The following is a 17,586-nucleotide window of genomic DNA, read 5'->3' on the forward strand; positions in this document are numbered from 1 at the left end:
AAGTTTTGAGGTTGAAAATACAGAGGATTAAGATAAGAGAAAGGCTTATACATGGGAAGGACATCATTTATGTGAGGTCAGGAAGGAATACGAACCATAAAAAACTAGGTATGATTGACAAAACTTTATTGAAAAATTGCAAGGACACCGCTAATGTGAGTTAATACTTTCACTGTCAGGCCTTTTATAATTGTCCAAAGATAACATTTAAATAATTTATAAAGGTGTTTGACTAAGAATAGATTCATGTAATTGTAATGGTTTTAAAACTGTAGTTTGCTTGTACAACGTCGAATCTTTGTATTTATCCAATATTGGAAACAAAATATTTGGACCAAAATAATAGCACCAGATTTAAGAAAACTGTCCAAAAAATAAATAAATCCAACATGACACTTGAAGATAGTAATCTCTTTATTATGAAATAACTTTTTTTTAAAAAAAGAAAGAAAATCTTCATTGTCTGAGAAACCAACATATTAAAATTGTACCAATGTGGAAGAAACCATGACTCAAACATCAATGAAAGCCTCATTTGCAGGTTTGAATCTAAAACAGACAAAAACTAACCAGTAGGATTTAAAAAAAAAAAAAAAAAAAGCTAAACACTGAAATATTAACCTCCCTTCAAACACCAGTCATTTCCTCAAAAAGGTTTTTGGAAAATATAAGCATCGCTAAAGGAATACAGCAGTCTTCACTTGAGCTGAATCGGTCCTAAACCCCCCCAGAACGCTTTTGACTTCTGGGTTTAACTACTAAACAGAAGTGGGAGAATAAGAAATGAAAATCATGCTGTGCAGAGTTTGGGATTCAACGCAAAGGGTTCCTGATAACCAGCAAACTGATTTGAGGAGGTCTGGGTCTTCACGCCAGCCGTGTCGATCATGTAGGAGGAGGGGGGTAGTACTGGTTGTACTGGTTGTACTGGCCGTACTGTCCCCAGGAGTTCTGTCCCCAGGCCCCATAATGCTGCAGAGGACAAAGAGAGTAGAGTTTAACCCTGAAGATGAGCATCAGCATCTGTACGGCAACACAGAGGTGACAGCCCACCTGGTACCAGTTGTAGTTGTAGGCAGAGTTGTTCGCCTGCATGTCGGTCATTGAATTTGCTGCGACTGCAGAGCCATCGTCGGCACGCTGCCTTTTGGCATCTGGCTCCAGAGAGCTGAAAGGAGGAAACCAGCAGATCATCAGAAGTCTGAACTGAAAGGTTTGGGCTTCAAAAACAGAGAAGCTGTCCCTCACTCGTCACATCCGTTCTCAGCTTTCCTCTTTGCAGAATCGCTTTCTCTTTGTAATCTTTGTTGTTCTTCATACGCAGCTACAAGCCTGAAAAAACACCAGGAAAGACTTCATTAAAGGACGGTCCAGCGGGTTTTTTCACTCCTCCCTCAAAGATGAGGACACTCACGTGTTGATGTCCGTGCCAAAGTCTTCCAGGAACTCCACTTTACGCTGAGCAAACAGGACGAGGGTGTCCAGCGGCATGGGGCTCCTGATCGCTCGGTCAAAACAGGCCAAGACCTCGGCCTGGTTCTGGGTCACGTCTCCACTGCACTCCAGCTCCAGCAGGTTCAGATACAACTTGGAATTCGTCTTTGGAAGCAAAAAATAAAAAAAACAGGTTTCAGTACCAACTTTGGGGGGAAAAACTATGACAATAACCACTTTATGAAATACTATTCCCCTGTTATATTTCTGTCTTATCCCTATTTTATTTATTTTTTAATCATAATTGCACAATCTTGTAATTATTGCTGTATCAACCTAAAAGCCATCACATAATTTAACACGTTACTGATAAGGTTGGGAGTTATTGTCGTCACGGAAACTTTTGTTTTAGCAGCATCCGTTTGTTTTTTTTGCGTTTTGCAAACAAGGTTTGGAGTGGCAGGTCATGCGAGTTCCCTAACGGGGCTAACATGTAGCGCGTGCGTTACTGTAAACACAGTTAAAGTCTGACTTTTCTCGGACTCGTTTCACTGAATGCGTCTCATACGTTCAAAACCAGACCATTGCGCTTCATTATCCAACCCGCCTTCTATCAGAAACAAACGTTCTTGTTTTAAAATGCAGTCAACCAAACCTAAATGTGTTCTGAACGTTTATTTAGTTCCGGATTTTCAGATGAGTCTTTCTAAAACCAACACATTAGACAGATGTGTTAACTCCTCACCGGGTCTCTCTCAAGAGCGTCCAGCAGAACCTTCTTAGCCTTGCTCGGGTCCTTCTGCACCTTCATCACGTGCCGGGCCAGCTTCACGGCATAGAAGGACATCTCAGTGACATCCCTCCCCTGCTCCATCGCCTCCTTTAGCAGCGCCTCAGCTTCCTCCAGGTTTCCGTGGCGACGCTCCAGATTAACCCGGCGAAGACGCACCATGGCCAGACCGGGGATGGTCGCCTCCAGGGTCTTGAGGATCCCCCGAGCCTCCTCCACATCGTCTGTGTGAAGAAGATTTTATTTTATTTTAATTTTCTTTAAATGTAACTCCAAAAAACCTCCCTCCCTCCATCCATCCCAGCACTCACTCTGCTGCTCCTCAAACGCCGCCCACAGCAGGTGGATGGCGGGCTTCCGGGGAAGGTGGACGGTGCACGCCCTCTTGTAGACGTTCCTCACGCCGTCAGTGCTGAAGACCTCTATATACTTTGCATACTTTAGAGTGAAAAAGAGAAAGCGAGTTGGAAGAGTGCAGGAGAGGACAGAAGACAAGAAAAAGAGAGGAAAGGAAAGCAGAGAAAGAGACAAAACAATTTAAACCTAAATTTCCGTCGGCACAACGAATTTCTTCATTGACAAGATCGTTTTTAGAAATTTTCTGTGTAAACCCATCAGCACCTTCATGGAACCAATTAGATAAGATTCTGTAAGGTAGTGGGAGACGAAGAAGATGCAACGTAGTAGTTGGCAAATGCTGCAGTCATATCTTGTGTGGCAAGCTGGCCATCCCCTAATACAACAGACAGTCACATATCAACGTTACACGCAAAGAGAGTGCAGGACGTTTTTACTGAGTCCATGTGAAATCATCGTTGCTGGGGGGAATGCAGGGAGGTAGCAGAAAAGAGCGCCAGCTCTGAACTCGTGCTACCTTGATCCAGAACTCCTCATAGAGAGCGCAGGCGATGAGGCATCGTTCAAAGAGAACCACCACGCGCTCCGGTGTCCCGTTTTCGATTTCAAAGTCAAGGTACTCCCGCCAGTTGTTCAGCTGGGTCTTCTCCAAGGCTTTGACGTGGAAGTACGGCCGCTTGATCTGCCGAAAGAGCAGCAAATTTAATTTGACGCAAACTTTTAGCATTAAACTCCGGCGGAAGAGGAGACACGCACCCCTTCCTCGAACGCCCAGCGCTTGCTGACTTCGTGTTCGTTGTGGTTGAAGACCTCCTGCCGCACCTCGATCACCTTGTGGCGCATGTTCTCAATCTCCGTCATTCTCTACAAGGAAACAAGCAGAACGGAAAAGCAGCTCAGCACCATCACATTCTGCACTTCCTGTAAAAATTGACAATCCTGCAACCAAAAGTTTACATCACGAGGAGTTCCCACACAAGAAGCCTGCAGAGGAGAGAGGTATGTGTGCACCCTGATGGTGAAGGAGCTGGGCTCAGAGGAGTTCTGGCTCGACCCTTTTACTTTTAGGGAGAGTCCCAGGTTGCATGCCAGCTTGAACCTCCCCTGGCATTCCATGTCTTGGCTGCCGACATAAAAACAACCCTTCAATCTTGAACTTTTGTACCCCATCAAATCAGAAACAGGCATGCTCCTGCTAATCCTGAAAATGGCGATTGTGTCGGTTTTCCCTCCTTTAAAGGTTTCCGGTCAGACCCGTACCTTAGCGGGATCCGCAAGATCCTCTGTTCCAGGAGGCAACTCTTCGGCAGCAACGCTCGGCTCCCCGTCTTCAGTCAGACCAGCGGACAGACTGGCTTTGGAGAGCTCAAGCCTCAGCTGGACAAACTCCTCCTCTGACAGGAAGTATTTAGGGTTGTTGTCCTGCACGTGCTCCTTGAACCTAAACATAAACAGGTTTTACTCAACAAACTATATCTCAATAATAATCTGAAGCTGCCACACGCGGATCGTCTCCATACTTTTGAAAGTGCTGCGAGTACAGCTGGGTCGGGATGCCCAGAACGCGGTCATAGATGGAGGTGACGTTCGCCAGCTTCTGTTGTTCCGTCTCCCAGGTAATGTAAGACTCCCATAAGCGGTCGGAGCGAAAGTCTGTGCCGGCAGCCATCACCGCATGATCGTACGAACTATCGAGGACAAAAACATTTAGACTGCGATCCTGTTTCACCACAAAACAAGCTCTTAGGCCAATGCTGCGGCAATCGCGTCACTCACGCTCGAATGCGTCCCTCGGTCTCCGGGTCATTGGGATCCGAGTTCTCTTTGATGAAGGTGAGATAATGAAGCCAAAGATCTACACTGAGAGGGATGGCGTGAAGACCTCGTCTGTAGACCTGAAAAACAAATGAAAGGAGCACTCTTGATGACATGTATTTACTACCATCTGTAATGTTTTCTTTCTTGTTTTTCATTCACAAAAACGCTTTAATTTTCTCCATTTATTGTAAAAATGTGTTACCCTGCTGGTGTTGCAAACCACAATCTAAAAGATTCATTCCACCATTCTTCTTAAAAAGTTTGACTCATTTAAAAATAAAAGTTCATTAAAAGAACTAAAATGTCTTCAAATAAATTTAAGGCAATTAACTTTTCCATTAAGAAGTTTTAAATTTTATTTCACTATAAAAACCTTTAAATTTGGGTTTTTATTCATCTTGTTTTTTTAAAAAAGTTGGGAATAAAAAGTTCAGTTTCTTCCTCATTTTAATGCTGCATATATTTTTTTTTCCACAGGAACTCTTGAATTTTGTGTGCTTTATGGAAATTGAACGTCATCTGCATGAAACCGTCGTGCAGCTTTTCAAAATGCCCTTCAGTTTTTGGATTCATTCATATCTACTGGGTCAGGCATCTGCTCAACTGCTGAATTACAGCAAATCTCATTCACAAGTTCAGTACTCAAATAAGATTACTAGTTAGATAAGATTATTCTATAACACTTTTTGACTCAAAATCCATTTTGTTTTGTTAAAGAAAACTCATAAACTCTGATTTGAACTGACCACTGGTTTAACTCAGAAGCTGAAATTGCTCATCTTCCACTTTCACCTTTTGTTTGGTTCTTTCTCTTCTCCAACTGAAATGTTCAAACTAAATCCTCATCTGTTGTTTTAGTAAATCAGCTGGACAGTCTGCTTTAACCAGCTCGACAAGTGTCACAATGTCCGAGACCTGTTCTATTTCAGGAGCTGCACACAGATGAGCCATCAGCCACAGAAACAGACTGAATTAGGCCCGAGGAAGAAGTCTGGTGCGTTTGGTAAAACTGGAACCCACATTCCTGCACGGTTTATAATAAGATAATATTCAAGATATACTGAACTTTACTTTGCAGAAAGACAACACACATTTAGGGACTTTGACAGAACACAAGGACTGTTAAAGCCGACATTGGACTCCCGACCAACTGATTGGTTGCTTTTCAACCCATCCTTTTGCAAAACAACAGTTTTCATAAGTGCAGCAAAATCTAAAGTCAAAACTTTATAGGAAATTCAGGATGCTACTCAAAAAGTCCAACTGAAAAACCTCACCTCTTCTGCAACCTGGATATTTCCGTTCTTTTTCTCCAAGTCTGCATACTTCTTCCAGTAGCCATAGCAGTAGGGATAACGCAGAAAAAACGTGTCGAATGCTTTCCTTGCACCTACAAGCAGATTCTGCACAAAAACAAAATGAAAACTTAAATTTTTGAGGGAATAAAAATTGGATGCAATTCTAAAGGTAAACTTTCACATACTTCCTGCTCCACATATTGCAGCAGTGCGACCCACGCATTGAAGTCTTCGGGGTTCTCCTCGCATGATTTAAAGAGCCTGTCGAACTCTGACGGCAACTCTGGTTCTGCAGGAATAATTGCTTCTTGAGTCGCATCTTTGGCCGTTTCCTCTAGCTCCATGCCATCCTCTGCCATCACTGTTGCATCCGTCTCTTCTGGAAAAAAAAAAAAAAACATAGGAATCAGAAAAGCAAAGTGCAAACACAAGAATGGCTGCCTTTTATAAACCAACAAATCAACTTATTTTTGTGATCATTTTAGTTACCGTGATCGGGCGGTTGGGGAACCTCCGGCTGAGGGCCCTCTGGTGCTGCTGCCGGTTCTGGTTCATCTGTGGGCAGTGGCGGAGGGGGAGGCGGTGGGGGTGGTTGGGCTTCTTGAAGGAGCTGAGCACTGGCGAGCTGACACTGCTCCACAGCCTTTTCCACAGACCCTAGCTCTGAAGAGTTCACATGCTGCTCTTGGCCTGCAACATCCGAGTTCTCAGACAGGGGCTGGTTCATGGACCATTCAGTGCCTTGGCCCAGGACTGGAAGGTCAGGAACAAACGCATTCCCATTGCTCTCCATGGCAGGGGACTCAGTCTCTAGCATTCCAGTAACGGTTTCTCTAGAGAGCTGCTGGCCTGTTGGAAAATTCATATATTTTTAAGATGAAAATAACATATAATGACCAAAGATATGTTTAACAATTTAAACATATTAGTCAATAAGTTTGTGGTATGTTAAAACACTTGAGAATTAATATATATATATATATATATATATACACATATACACAAACGTGTGTGTGTGTGTACGCGTGTTTCCATTAACTTTAAAGAATATTAAAAATGATAAAGAAATGGCAGAAAACTTCTGGTTTTTAAATGTTTGTTGTTTTTTTTAAATACATGTATATTTTATTTTGAAACGACCCTAACGCGGGTTACGTAAGTCACCAGCCAGGACACTTGTTACGGTGAGTCAAATAAGCTAAACCGGAAGAAGCTAAAATAAAATAAAAAGTGCGTCACTGTAACATTTTAGACCTTACCAAAACCAGTAGGTTTTAGATTTTTGCATCATTTTGTTACATGCTGTATCAATACGCTTTTTTTCAACGCTGCGCCGGCCATGTGGCGGGGACTGTCCGAATCAAAGTTCATTCTAAAGTTAGGCCTCAGGACCAGTCTATTTCATAACAAGTGTCCCTCTTATGTCAGCAGAGTGCTAACGCCACTTTATTTAGCGTTAAATTCAATAAACAAACATGAATATCATTTAAATACATGCCGATGCTAACTTTTTGACAGTAAATAATAACTTTGTATGAAGGAACGCATCGCTAGCAACCACATGTTCCGAGTTTCCCCTTTGTACCCAGGTAGTCGGCGCCATTCGGCACTTTTGCTAGCAACGCATCTCCCGGCTTAAAATTCTGTGAAAATTACACCATACTTGCAACAAAGACACGTTTGAAGATCTTACCAGTCTAATCTGTGCTACTGTGATCAGACCAATCGAATAAATGCAGGTTTTGAAGTTTAAAAGCCAGTCAGTTTGGTTGAGCAAGCTGCACCGCCATTATGAACGCGTTTAAGGAAGCGCAAAGGCATACAGTGCGCATGCCCGTCCACAACAACTTTAGGACGTCAACCTACTCACCACGGGGTTTCTTAGTCACAAATTCAGGGGGGCAAACGTCTGCTCATAAAAATCCATCAAGAGAGAATAAAGGCAGAAATGCACGAAATAACCTTCATTCTACCACAAAAACAATTTACATTTTGTTTTATTGATTTTCCTTTTTTAGGTATTGCTTGATGTCCATTTTTAGTACAACTCAGCTTCTTTTTTATACAGATACCTTTTATTATAATACACAATAATTTCAACTTAGAGTATTACATATAGTCATTTTCATGCATCTGGGGTAGATGTCAAAAGAGGAATCAATATCTAAAGTCATTTCTTTTCCTTGTTTTAATTATTATTTAATTATATATAGAAGTAGAACTATACTATACAAATGTTTTTGTAATAATGCATCCACATTTTCTTAGGATTTTTACATAATAATTCCATTTAATGTTTTCTTTATTATTATCATTATCATTATTATTAGAATGTGAGTTTCTTTACATTTAAACCAAGCCCTCTATTTGACAACTTCTGATCAAGTTACGCGGTTTGAATAAAAACACGCCACGTGATAAGCGGCTTTCTTTCTGAACCGGTGGACCTGCTCCGCCTCTCTCATTCACAACCTCCACGTCACGCTCGGTTACAACACAAACCGTCTAAAGTAAGCCATTAACGTGGGTTCTCTGCGGTTGCATGCGTGGCGCAGCCGTGGGCAACGCGTGGAGCATGTTACGTCTATGATGAACACTCAAATGGCGTCAAACAAGATCAGAGCGGACCGCGCCTGAACTTGCTCCGTTGTGCGCATGCGAAAAGGCGTGCAGTTGCCTTTGGGAGTTGTCGGAATTTTCCATCTCTGCGTAAAAAGCGATTTTTGTTTTACTCGTTGGTGTGCATTTTCAAATATTTAAAACTAAAATTTGTTATCATTGTTGCAATTGGTAACTTGGTGGTATATTTTTAGTAATGAAAACGACTTGGTTGATTAAACCAAGCTTGAAGGATGCATTTTAAGAGATGTATGATAAATATAAATGAATAAATGTCGTTTGCCTTTGATGAATCTGATATAGGTCAAGTTGACTTATTAATGGTGCCGGACTAATCATTTATGCAGGTCGTAATGTTTGTTGTCAACTGCTCTGATCAGTTTCTTTATTAATATTCAAACGTCCGAGGTTTTAGGGAAAGCATGAACGCAACAGGAGCGTGTGTGTAAGCAGGGTAGAGGAAGTGGCGGCTGATCGGGGTCCGCACCTTTTCCGGTTCCACCGCTGAGACTAAACGGCTGACACGGAGGGAGAGGCACGGTGAGCTGGAGGAGCGGAGAGGGAGCGGGGCGTGATCTCCACATGACACAGGTATCTATCCCGCGCGCGACCGCTCGCTCGCGCTCAGGGTTTCCGTTGACACTGTTGTTTGATTCGAATTCAAAGTTGCCCTCCGTTAAACCAGCACTGTCTGTGTGTCACAGGGAGGAGAAAGTCGGGGGAATCAATGAGCTACGAAGCGGTACTCCTCTGGATGTCCCGCCACAGAACCGGAACGGGCGGGTTCTAATCCCTGGAGTGTTTATTCTTTTTTTTTTCCTTCCCTCGCGAGGAAAAAAGAGCGCGTGAAATTTCTCGAGAGAAAAAAAAGCCAAGAGTGGCAGTCAACGTGAGGAGGAAGTCTAAAGCCCGGGTCTTGGCCTGGTTCATGAGGTGCGCCTCTAGAGTTCACACAGCCAGTTACATAAAAGTGGGTTTGGTGACAGGAGCAGCCTGTCTCAGATGGGAAGTTAAGTTTCCACCAAAAAAAGAGGAGATGGTTTAAAAGGAGGCGGCAGATCATGATCCTACCTCCCTGCCCAGGCCTCCACCTGCTACCGATTCTGCCCAAACGGACCTTTCCCTGTGAATTCTGACCCCTCTACATCCACACAGCCAAACTGCCGCTCCTCATTCACTAGAGTCTGAAAGTATTTATGCGGAGCCAGCAAGATGGGGAAGATGCTTTCCAAGATCTTCGGCAACAAGGAGATGAGAATACTGATGCTCGGACTTGATGCCGCCGGGAAGACGACTATCCTGTACAAGCTTAAACTGGGCCAGTCGGTCACCACCATCCCCACCGTTGGCTTCAACGTGGAAACCGTCACCTACAAGAACGTCAAGTTCAACGTGTGGGACGTGGGCGGGCAGGACAAGATCCGCCCCCTTTGGAGACACTACTATACCGGCACGCAGGGCCTCATCTTCGTGGTGGACTGCGCTGACCGTGACCGGATCGATGAGGCCCGGCAGGAGCTCCACCGCATCATCAACGACCGGGAAATGCGGGACGCCATCATCCTGATCTTCGCCAACAAGCAGGACCTGCCGGACGCTATGAAGCCCCACGAGATCCAGGAGAAACTGGGTCTGACCCGCATCCGCGATAGGAATTGGTACGTTCAACCCTCGTGCGCGACGACGGGGGACGGACTGTACGAGGGCCTCACCTGGCTCACATCAAACTACAAATCCTAATGTTTCCTCAACTCACCAGCGTGTACACAGGAAGTAGCTGAAAAAAGTGTTACGAAATGCAATTTAAAGCCATGAGAACTTTCATTTTTGCTGAAAATGTTACAGAGTAGCAACTTTTCCTTTTTTCTTTTTTTTTTTGATAATCACTTAATTTTTAACTCCAGATTTCAACTTCTTTTATGTCATTTTGCTTTGTCTTGTATAATCGGCACTGTTGAAGTATCCATTAAGCTTTGGTTTGAGGTATACTGTCAATTCTTTTTGGTTGGTTTTGTTCTTGGTGGCGTCACATTTGCAGCTCCTACATTGCTTTTATTCATCAAAAAGGTACAATAAAAACAGCTACTAACCCAAAGGACAGATGATTGACATGCTCTGTGGACTTTAGAAGGACGTGTGACGTAGGCGGCATGGACGACCTTGGACCTGTAACGCTAGATCGATGAGGAGATCCGGCACTTCTGATGCTTTGATCCACAAAGTCCGCTCGGGGACGCCTCACTGTGACTCGTATTTAAGCGGTTCCGGGTTCAGCACCTGTTGCTTCCACCATCATTCCTGTGTTTTGCCTCGTTTTGGGATGATGCAGTAAGGGAACAAATCCCTTACTCTTGTTATAACACTTCAAACACCGCTTGTTATCTTTAATTTTCACTTCTTTTTTTTCTTTTCTTTTTTACCCTTTTGCTTTGCTGTTGATTATAATAAAAGAAATGTATCCAGATCATATGGAAGTAGTTCCCTTTGTCAGCAAGCGGCCGCCACCGCTCAGAAAGAGGCAGAGCTGGTAAAAGAGGAAGTGACGGTTCGGAGCGCTGCGATGGTTGAAAGAGGGGCGACGTGTGAAGTGAAGTGAGCCTCGGCGCGTTTCCTTTCTGCTGCCAATGCCGTGACTCATTTGCTGTGAATAAATGATGAGATCTCTGGTTTCGGGGAGGGGGGGGGGACTGCCAGAGAAACCGGGCTCAATCAGAACCATCGGTATCACGGTGTCCGCTCACCTGATGCATGACTTCATGACTGTCCAGACGGTGACCAGCAGTCTTTGTAAAATATAACCATCATCCTGATCCCATTTTTCCATAACTGAGTTTTCTATAAACCTTTTTTGTTTTTTAAAGTTTAGCTAAAGACTTCTCTGAGACTTCTACCTGCTCATTTCGAGTTTCACCCTCCTCCATTGAGGGAAGTTGGTGGTTTCAGCTCCCCGTGTGCACACAGCGGCCTGTGAATCACGCAGTGACATCAACATGTGGCATGGGGAAGTGATTCATAGAAAATCTGCTGTCATGGAGACCTGTGCCTTTAGGCAGAAAAAGATCACCTGTGCCAAAATAAAAATTCTAAATAAATAAAAAATTCTGCCGATTTTATATATTATGCCACAGAAATGGAAAAGAAAAAAATGTCAATACAAAGAGGAAAAACATAAAACCTTATTTTGAAGATTGATTTTAAGTCTGTTAAAGTTTTTAAAGACCCACTGAGAGAAAAATGGCGTTTTAACACGTTTTTGTAAGGTTTGAAGACAGATTTATAGAAAAGTAAGGTTAAAATATCGTTTGAGTATTTCTTTATTCAAAACGCTGTGAATCAGGAGCAGACAAAAAAATTCTGTTTGGAAAAAGAGCTCATTTGTGATCTAGAAAATTCGCTGGGCGGAATACAAACTCCCTGCTCCGCTCCATTCTGATGCATCCACTGCCCTGGTAATGTTGGGTTGGGGGTGTGAAGGGCTGTAAGGTAGCTGGAGGGCATGCATGCAGATAGCGCGGTTAAGGGTGACGGGAAGTGTGGGTGGGGTTGCTCTGCATAAATAGTCCCACCAACATCGAGCTACTGCCACTCTGCAGAAACTTTGTCCTTAAAAACGTGACATGTTTGTTGATTTTTGCTAAAAATATCACTTTTTTTTTTAAATACCACCAGAAAAGCTTTTCAAAAGACGATAGAAAGACTAGAAAGGATTTTAAAACAATATTTGCAACAGAAATTAAATCAGTCTGATTGTTTTTAGTCCGATAACAATTGTCATTGGGTATCGGTCTGCTTTTTGCGCGTCACAGACAAGGTTAGGAGTTGCAGGTATTATGTATGTGCCAACATGGCTGACGTGTTTGTTGCATGACACAAACAAGTCTAGAGTTACTGTAATGCAGTTGATAAAGTCTGACTGACTGATAGATTTAACGCTGACTCTACTGTTTCCTTAAATAATTCGGTGCATCTCAAGTACTGTATGACGTAAGTTAAAAACGGTGCCGAAAACATGGTAATGGTTTAATTTGTAGATCTACATTCTGCTAGACATCAAAGCTGAAGTGAGTCTTCTCCTCGTCTTAAACAATCCAGACAATTTGAGAAAACAAACTGGTCCAGACCAGTTAGTCCGGCGTAAATGTGTTCCAGAATTGTGGGTTTGCTCTTCACTCCATGTTTTAAGCTCTTTTCCCCCCTTTGATTGTTCACAAAGGCTCAAACAATAGCTTGGGGTCGTGACCCTAAGCAGGAGGAACCTTGGACTGACAACATGCAGCAGAGCGAGCAGAAAATGCTGTCAATTTAGTTCAGAATATCAGCCATAGACCCAGTTTGGCCATTATTTTACCCCTTCTTTTTATTTGACATACATACTTATTAATCTTTAATACATTGCTTGACACTTTTTCTTTTAATTTTTAGTAGCTTTTATTAATTGTTTTTGTAAAACTGTAGCTCTCAACCATTAGTGTTAGTCCAATTTGAAATAAAATAAAAAACATCATTTAAATAAATGTTGACTTCATGAGAAACTATGTCCAGGAATAGCTGACATTTTTGAGGTATTACGCTCTCTTCAACATGGCTGCAGCAGACAATGTCAGACTCCAGGAATGCAAGTCTTTTTTTTGTGTGTGTGTGTGAGTGTGCCTTCATTCGTTTGCTCAGCCTACGTTCACGTGAAGTTCGGCCTGAAAGCAGCGTGTGCGTGACACCACATCGACACACACAAATATGGCCGTCTGTTATCTCCCCTGAAACTGCGGTCTCTTTCGGACACGGCTTCCTGTCCTTCCACAGCCCACTTGTTGCACTAAGAACTGGGCTGTTTGTTAACAGCTGCTTTAAGTGTAAATGTTGTATGCAGCTGATTTTATTTTTCCTACAAATCAGTAAACTGGTTGAAATGGTTTTGTTTGGCACTCAGGAGCAGATGCTCGCCACTCATTGGCTGTCAGACTCACCTCTGGCCTTGACACTTGAATTCAGTCTGATTCCATTATCTCACTGCTGCTCTCCTTTGCTCATGCTACTGTGTGTCTGAAACAAACCAGCTGAGTTTGAAAGACCTCTGTCCACCGCCTTGTTTGCTGCCCCTTTGATTGACAGCTCTTCAGACACTTTCAACTCCTACAAAACATCTCGACCTTCTGGGAAATATTTGCATTTTTTTAATAAGGGGTGTTGTGAGGATCATCTGTTTATTTTAGTGCTTTATCAAATCAGTTACAGGTACTTTCAGTCACATGACCTACTGCTGACGTGTCCTTTATACAAAAAAAAAATACCAACACATATCTTCTGAATGACATGTTTCTTCTGAGGAAATAGGGTTTTACAATATTATGGGAAGCACATGATTTTGACACAGAATTTATCATAATTTCAATTACTTAATTAAATACTTTTGTGGCCTCAGTGTGTATCGGCAAGAGTTTGACAATACGATGAGTATCTCGATACGCGCTCAGCGATACATACTGCGATATTTTACCAGATCATGTTTTCTTTTTGGCTGACAGCATTTTGGTTAATGCTCCATGCATGAGGTGCTGCACTGCTTCACACGTTCTTATCTCAGCCTGCTACAAAGCAAAGTAAACAAATATCATCCTGAAAGCATTTAAATTGATACAAGTATCGCCACATGAAGTATTGCGATATATCGCCTAATCGTATTTCCCCTACACCCCTAGTTTTAATACTGTTGATCAATGGGGAAATGGGGATCAATGTCTCTCCTTTGCTTCCACACATCTGGAGCTGCTTTATCTGAAGGGTGGAAGCACATGTAGACCTGGTTATTTTTGTCTAATAGCGACATAAATTTTATTTCGACCAACCATCTTTTGATCAACATTAAAAGCATTCAGAGTGGTCTTTTAATTACAATTATGCTGTCCTGAGCCAAAATTAAAAAAAAACCTTTGTCATTTTCTAGGACATAGCTTCTGCAGTTCATTGGAAAGTCACCTCTGAGTTGTGGGCGGGATCATTGGTGCAGAGCAACCCCGCCCACCACATTCCTATTCCAAAAACTGAGAGCTCTCTGTTTACACTCTCTCATGTTAGCTTACGGCCCTCACACACCTAACCCAACTTTGTGGGTGCAACAAAATTGGCGAGCAAAATCTGAACTATCTAGTGGCACAGTTTAGAGGCAGATGCCAGCTCAGACAAATAAAATGCAGATGTTCATGGATCTGGTCATCTACAAGTGGATGCATCTGAATTGAGCGGAGCAGGGAGCTTGTGGCCCACCCAACAAATTTTTACGTCACAAATACAATTGTTTTTGAAAGTCATTCTTTCTCTGTTCCTGATTCACCACAATTTGAATAACGAAATACTCAGACATATATTTGTAATCTGAATTTTCTTGATATTTTTCCTCCATCATCAGAAAATGCCAGAAGAACATGTTAAAAACACCAAAAACACAATTTTCATCGGAATGCCTTTTCAGATGAAAATTGTGTTTTGTGACACTGGACTCCAAAAAGTCAACTTTGATGATAAATGACTTGGGTTTGTAACTTTTCATGCTAATCCTTTTAGAAAAATGTTTACTAGGGAATAAAAACAGTATTAAATGTGTCTGGGGATTCTCGTAGAAGGCGCATGTTGGGATTTTTGTCTTTTTTAGCTAAATCTCAGCGGCGTGAATTGAGCGATGAACAAGAATGAAATCAGGGGACATTTGTCATTATTGCCTCGATGAAAATAAGAAAAATATTATAAAGTTCAGGAGGCCCGAGCAGGCTGGCTCTCCATCCCGCAGCCAGCTCACCTTCTGGGAACCGGCATAGTGATCGGGATCACTCCAGCTCCATGAGCCCTGCGACAGGCTGTCCGGGGTGTTCCGGCCTTCGCCCAACAGTAGCCAGGACGGATACAGTTGGACAATTTGGTTCAGAGGGTTACCAAATTACGCGGCGCTGCTGAAATCGCATTTCTGCCAGAGCTTTGCGCCGCACCCATCGCTCAAATCCCACCACAGGACCTTAGATCGCATCTGTACCATTGACTCAACATTGAACTGGCTGCCTCTGGCGTTCGGTGTGAACACAGCTTAACTGTAACCTGTAATCCTAAACTTAACCCTTCCTCTTGGTCCGTGCCGCCAAGAAAAAAGTTTAGCACTGGCTGCATGTTGGGAGAATTACGTGCAAATAGTCACTTTCTTTCTGGCATTTCATGTTATTTGCTGTGCAAGTGAATTCTACAATTTCAACCATTTCTGAGACAGTCAGTCTGTGTCATTTGTGCCCCCCCCCCCTTAGTGTCAAGCTCTTCACTTGTGCTGATGCACCTTGCAGAAAGGGGGGGATCAAGAGTGGAGATACTCAGCTCAGCACCTACGGCCATGTCCATGTGGAGGGGATTTTGGCGACAGAGGCTTCAGATAAACATAAAATATGGCTTTTAAGACATTTAAGTTGTGGGATTTTGGTTAAAAACTTCATATTCTTAATTGAAACACCTCTGGGAACGTTTTTATTTAAAAAAAAATGTCATAGTGGGACTTTAAGACTTTCAAACAAACTGATTGGGTTCCACCTCTTCTGTCTGATGTAAAATAAAATTTGATTTGCTCAGACTACAAGTCTTACTTTGTTTCTAGATGCTGATTGTCCACCGAGATTAGTGGCCACTGCGTGACCTACAATAGTAGGTCAAGCAGCTTTAAACTTGGCTCTGCTAAGACGTCCTTTTCATTGAGGTGACCCAAGCTGTATATTTGATGCACAACTGGTAGAACAGAGGCTTTTTCTTTTGTTTCCACTGCCTTCTGCCATCACTCCACAAGCTGAATCCAATCCCAGCCGTGCTGATGAGGAGGGCCTTGTTGCTCCAAAGGATTAGACATTAGGAAATGAAAGTAAGATTTTGTAATTTCCTTGAATTACATCTATATTTTGAGGCAAACTGTGTGTGTGTGTGCGTGTGTGAAGGGGGGGGGGGGGGGGGCGTCCTTCCTGCATTGTTACAGGAAGTGACAAAGACTGCAACCTTCCTGTGTTAAACATCAGAAGAAAGAGGCTTTTCAAGAGAAGACAGTACAAGTTATAACAACAGTCTTATATTTTGTTCCAGTGAGACATTTTTATGGTATTGTGAGTCGTATTGAGCAACAATTATACCGTGTTTTAGATATACTTTTTCTTTAACCTGCTATATTTATAAGCCATAAAAGGTCTTTGTCTGTTTATTTTGTATGTATGCATTTTGAATGAAAGAGAAAACTCGTAGACTGATTGTCTCATATAAGACCACAAGAAGGTTCGGCCCCGTAAAAAGCCTCCCATCGTTTACATTCAAAAAGTCTAACAAAAGTAGTAAAAACCTGGTCAAAGGTTGCCTTTCCAATGTTGTGCAGTAAAAGTCCATTGCACTTACTGTGAGCTGATCTGTTGCTTATTGGCTTTCACAGAAAAATTTAAAAAAATGGACTTCTTTTACTCCAAAGTCTAAAGAAACTCATCAAATAAAAATCAAGCTCACATTATTGACCAGCCGTCGAAAGCAACCTGAAATTCTTTGGCTATCACTTCATTTTAATAGATATGGAGCCCTAACAAACTCTGTGATTTGGTTTATTTTTATTCATTCCAAGAATCCTTCCTGTACGGTCGTCTTTCAGTGCATTCCACAAGCTGATACCCGTGATTGTGTAGAACAATTTATGGTCTCTAGTTACTCAACTGAAAACACTTGTGACCAACCATCTCCATTCATATTCTTACGCATGTCTGGGACAGGGTCGCAAGGACAGAAGTCTAAGCAAAGATGGTCAGACTTTCCATTTTCTCTAGCTCCTCTGGGGGGAATCCTGAGGCATTTTCAGGTCAGCCAGTGTATCCGGGACCTTTATCTTTTAGTCATGACCCAGATTTCATGGTTATAGGTGAGTGATGGAACAAACATTGACTACTAAACTGAGAGATATGCTTCTGACTCAGCTCTTTCCTCACTACAATGTACCGGTACAACAATCGCCAAACAGTGGACACCTCACCAATCTGCCTGTCAATCTCTCACTCAGATCTTCCCTCAGTCATAAACAAACCCCAAGATGCTTAGAGTCCTCCACCAGAGGAGGAAAATTGCTTTCTCCAGTTGAGAATCATTGCCTGTGGTGGTACTGACCCTCATTCCAGCCGCCTCACACGTCTTGAACTGCATTATTGCTTAATGAAGCCAACTGGACAACATCATCTGCAAAGAGCAGACAGAAAATTCTTTGGTCTCCAAACCAGACCCCCTTCA

General features: G+C 42.6%; 2 protein-coding genes across 2 annotated transcripts; one reads left to right on the forward strand and one right to left on the reverse strand.

Annotated features, from left to right (window-relative positions):
• Positions 1–396: 396 nt before the first annotated feature.
• Positions 397–7,527, reverse strand: prpf39 (pre-mRNA processing factor 39). The gene is made up of 15 exons (XM_023953206.1): positions 7,391–7,527; positions 6,187–6,546; positions 5,883–6,076; positions 5,677–5,802; positions 4,358–4,476; positions 4,102–4,269; positions 3,842–4,022; positions 3,338–3,445; positions 3,099–3,263; positions 2,536–2,662; positions 2,180–2,448; positions 1,415–1,599; positions 1,249–1,332; positions 1,054–1,168; positions 397–972 (listed from the first exon to the last, which is right to left on the reverse strand). Exons 2-15 carry the CDS (start codon positions 6,512–6,514, stop codon positions 886–888), a joined length of 2,256 nt encoding a protein of 751 aa, XP_023808974.1. The 5' UTR covers positions 6,515–6,546; positions 7,391–7,527; the 3' UTR covers positions 397–885.
• Positions 7,528–8,127: 600 nt separating this feature from the next.
• On the forward strand, positions 8,128–10,783 carry LOC101166678 (ADP-ribosylation factor 6). Its single transcript, XM_004083519.4, has 3 exons — positions 8,128–8,207; positions 8,770–8,907; positions 9,021–10,783. The coding sequence occupies exon 3, from the start codon at positions 9,529–9,531 to the stop codon at positions 10,054–10,056; it is 528 nt and encodes a 175-aa protein (XP_004083567.1). The 5' UTR covers positions 8,128–8,207; positions 8,770–8,907; positions 9,021–9,528; the 3' UTR covers positions 10,057–10,783.
• Positions 10,784–17,586: the final 6,803 nt, after the last annotated feature.

This window comes from Oryzias latipes, chromosome 24 (genome assembly GCF_002234675.1).
Source record: "Oryzias latipes chromosome 24, ASM223467v1".
NCBI lineage: Eukaryota > Metazoa > Chordata > Actinopteri > Beloniformes > Adrianichthyidae > Oryzias > Oryzias latipes.

What these genes read in the sequence shown, in the direction of transcription:
- prpf39 (XM_023953206.1), bottom strand. Translation starts at nt 6,514, where the DNA reads ATGCTAGAGACTGAGTCCCCTGCCATGGAGAGCAATGGGAATGCGTTT. An exon ending in ATGAGGAGTTCTGGATCAAG is followed by an intron (nt 2,663 to 3,098) that starts GTAGCACGAGTT and finishes TTCACTCTAAAG; the next exon opens with TATGCAAAGTATATAGAGGT. An exon ending in ACGCTCTTGAGAGAGACCCG is followed by an intron (nt 1,600 to 2,179) that starts GTGAGGAGTTAA and finishes TTGCTTCCAAAG; the next exon opens with ACGAATTCCAAGTTGTATCT.
- LOC101166678 (XM_004083519.4), top strand. Translation starts at nt 9,529, where the DNA reads ATGGGGAAGATGCTTTCCAAGATCTTCGGCAACAAGGAGATGAGAATA.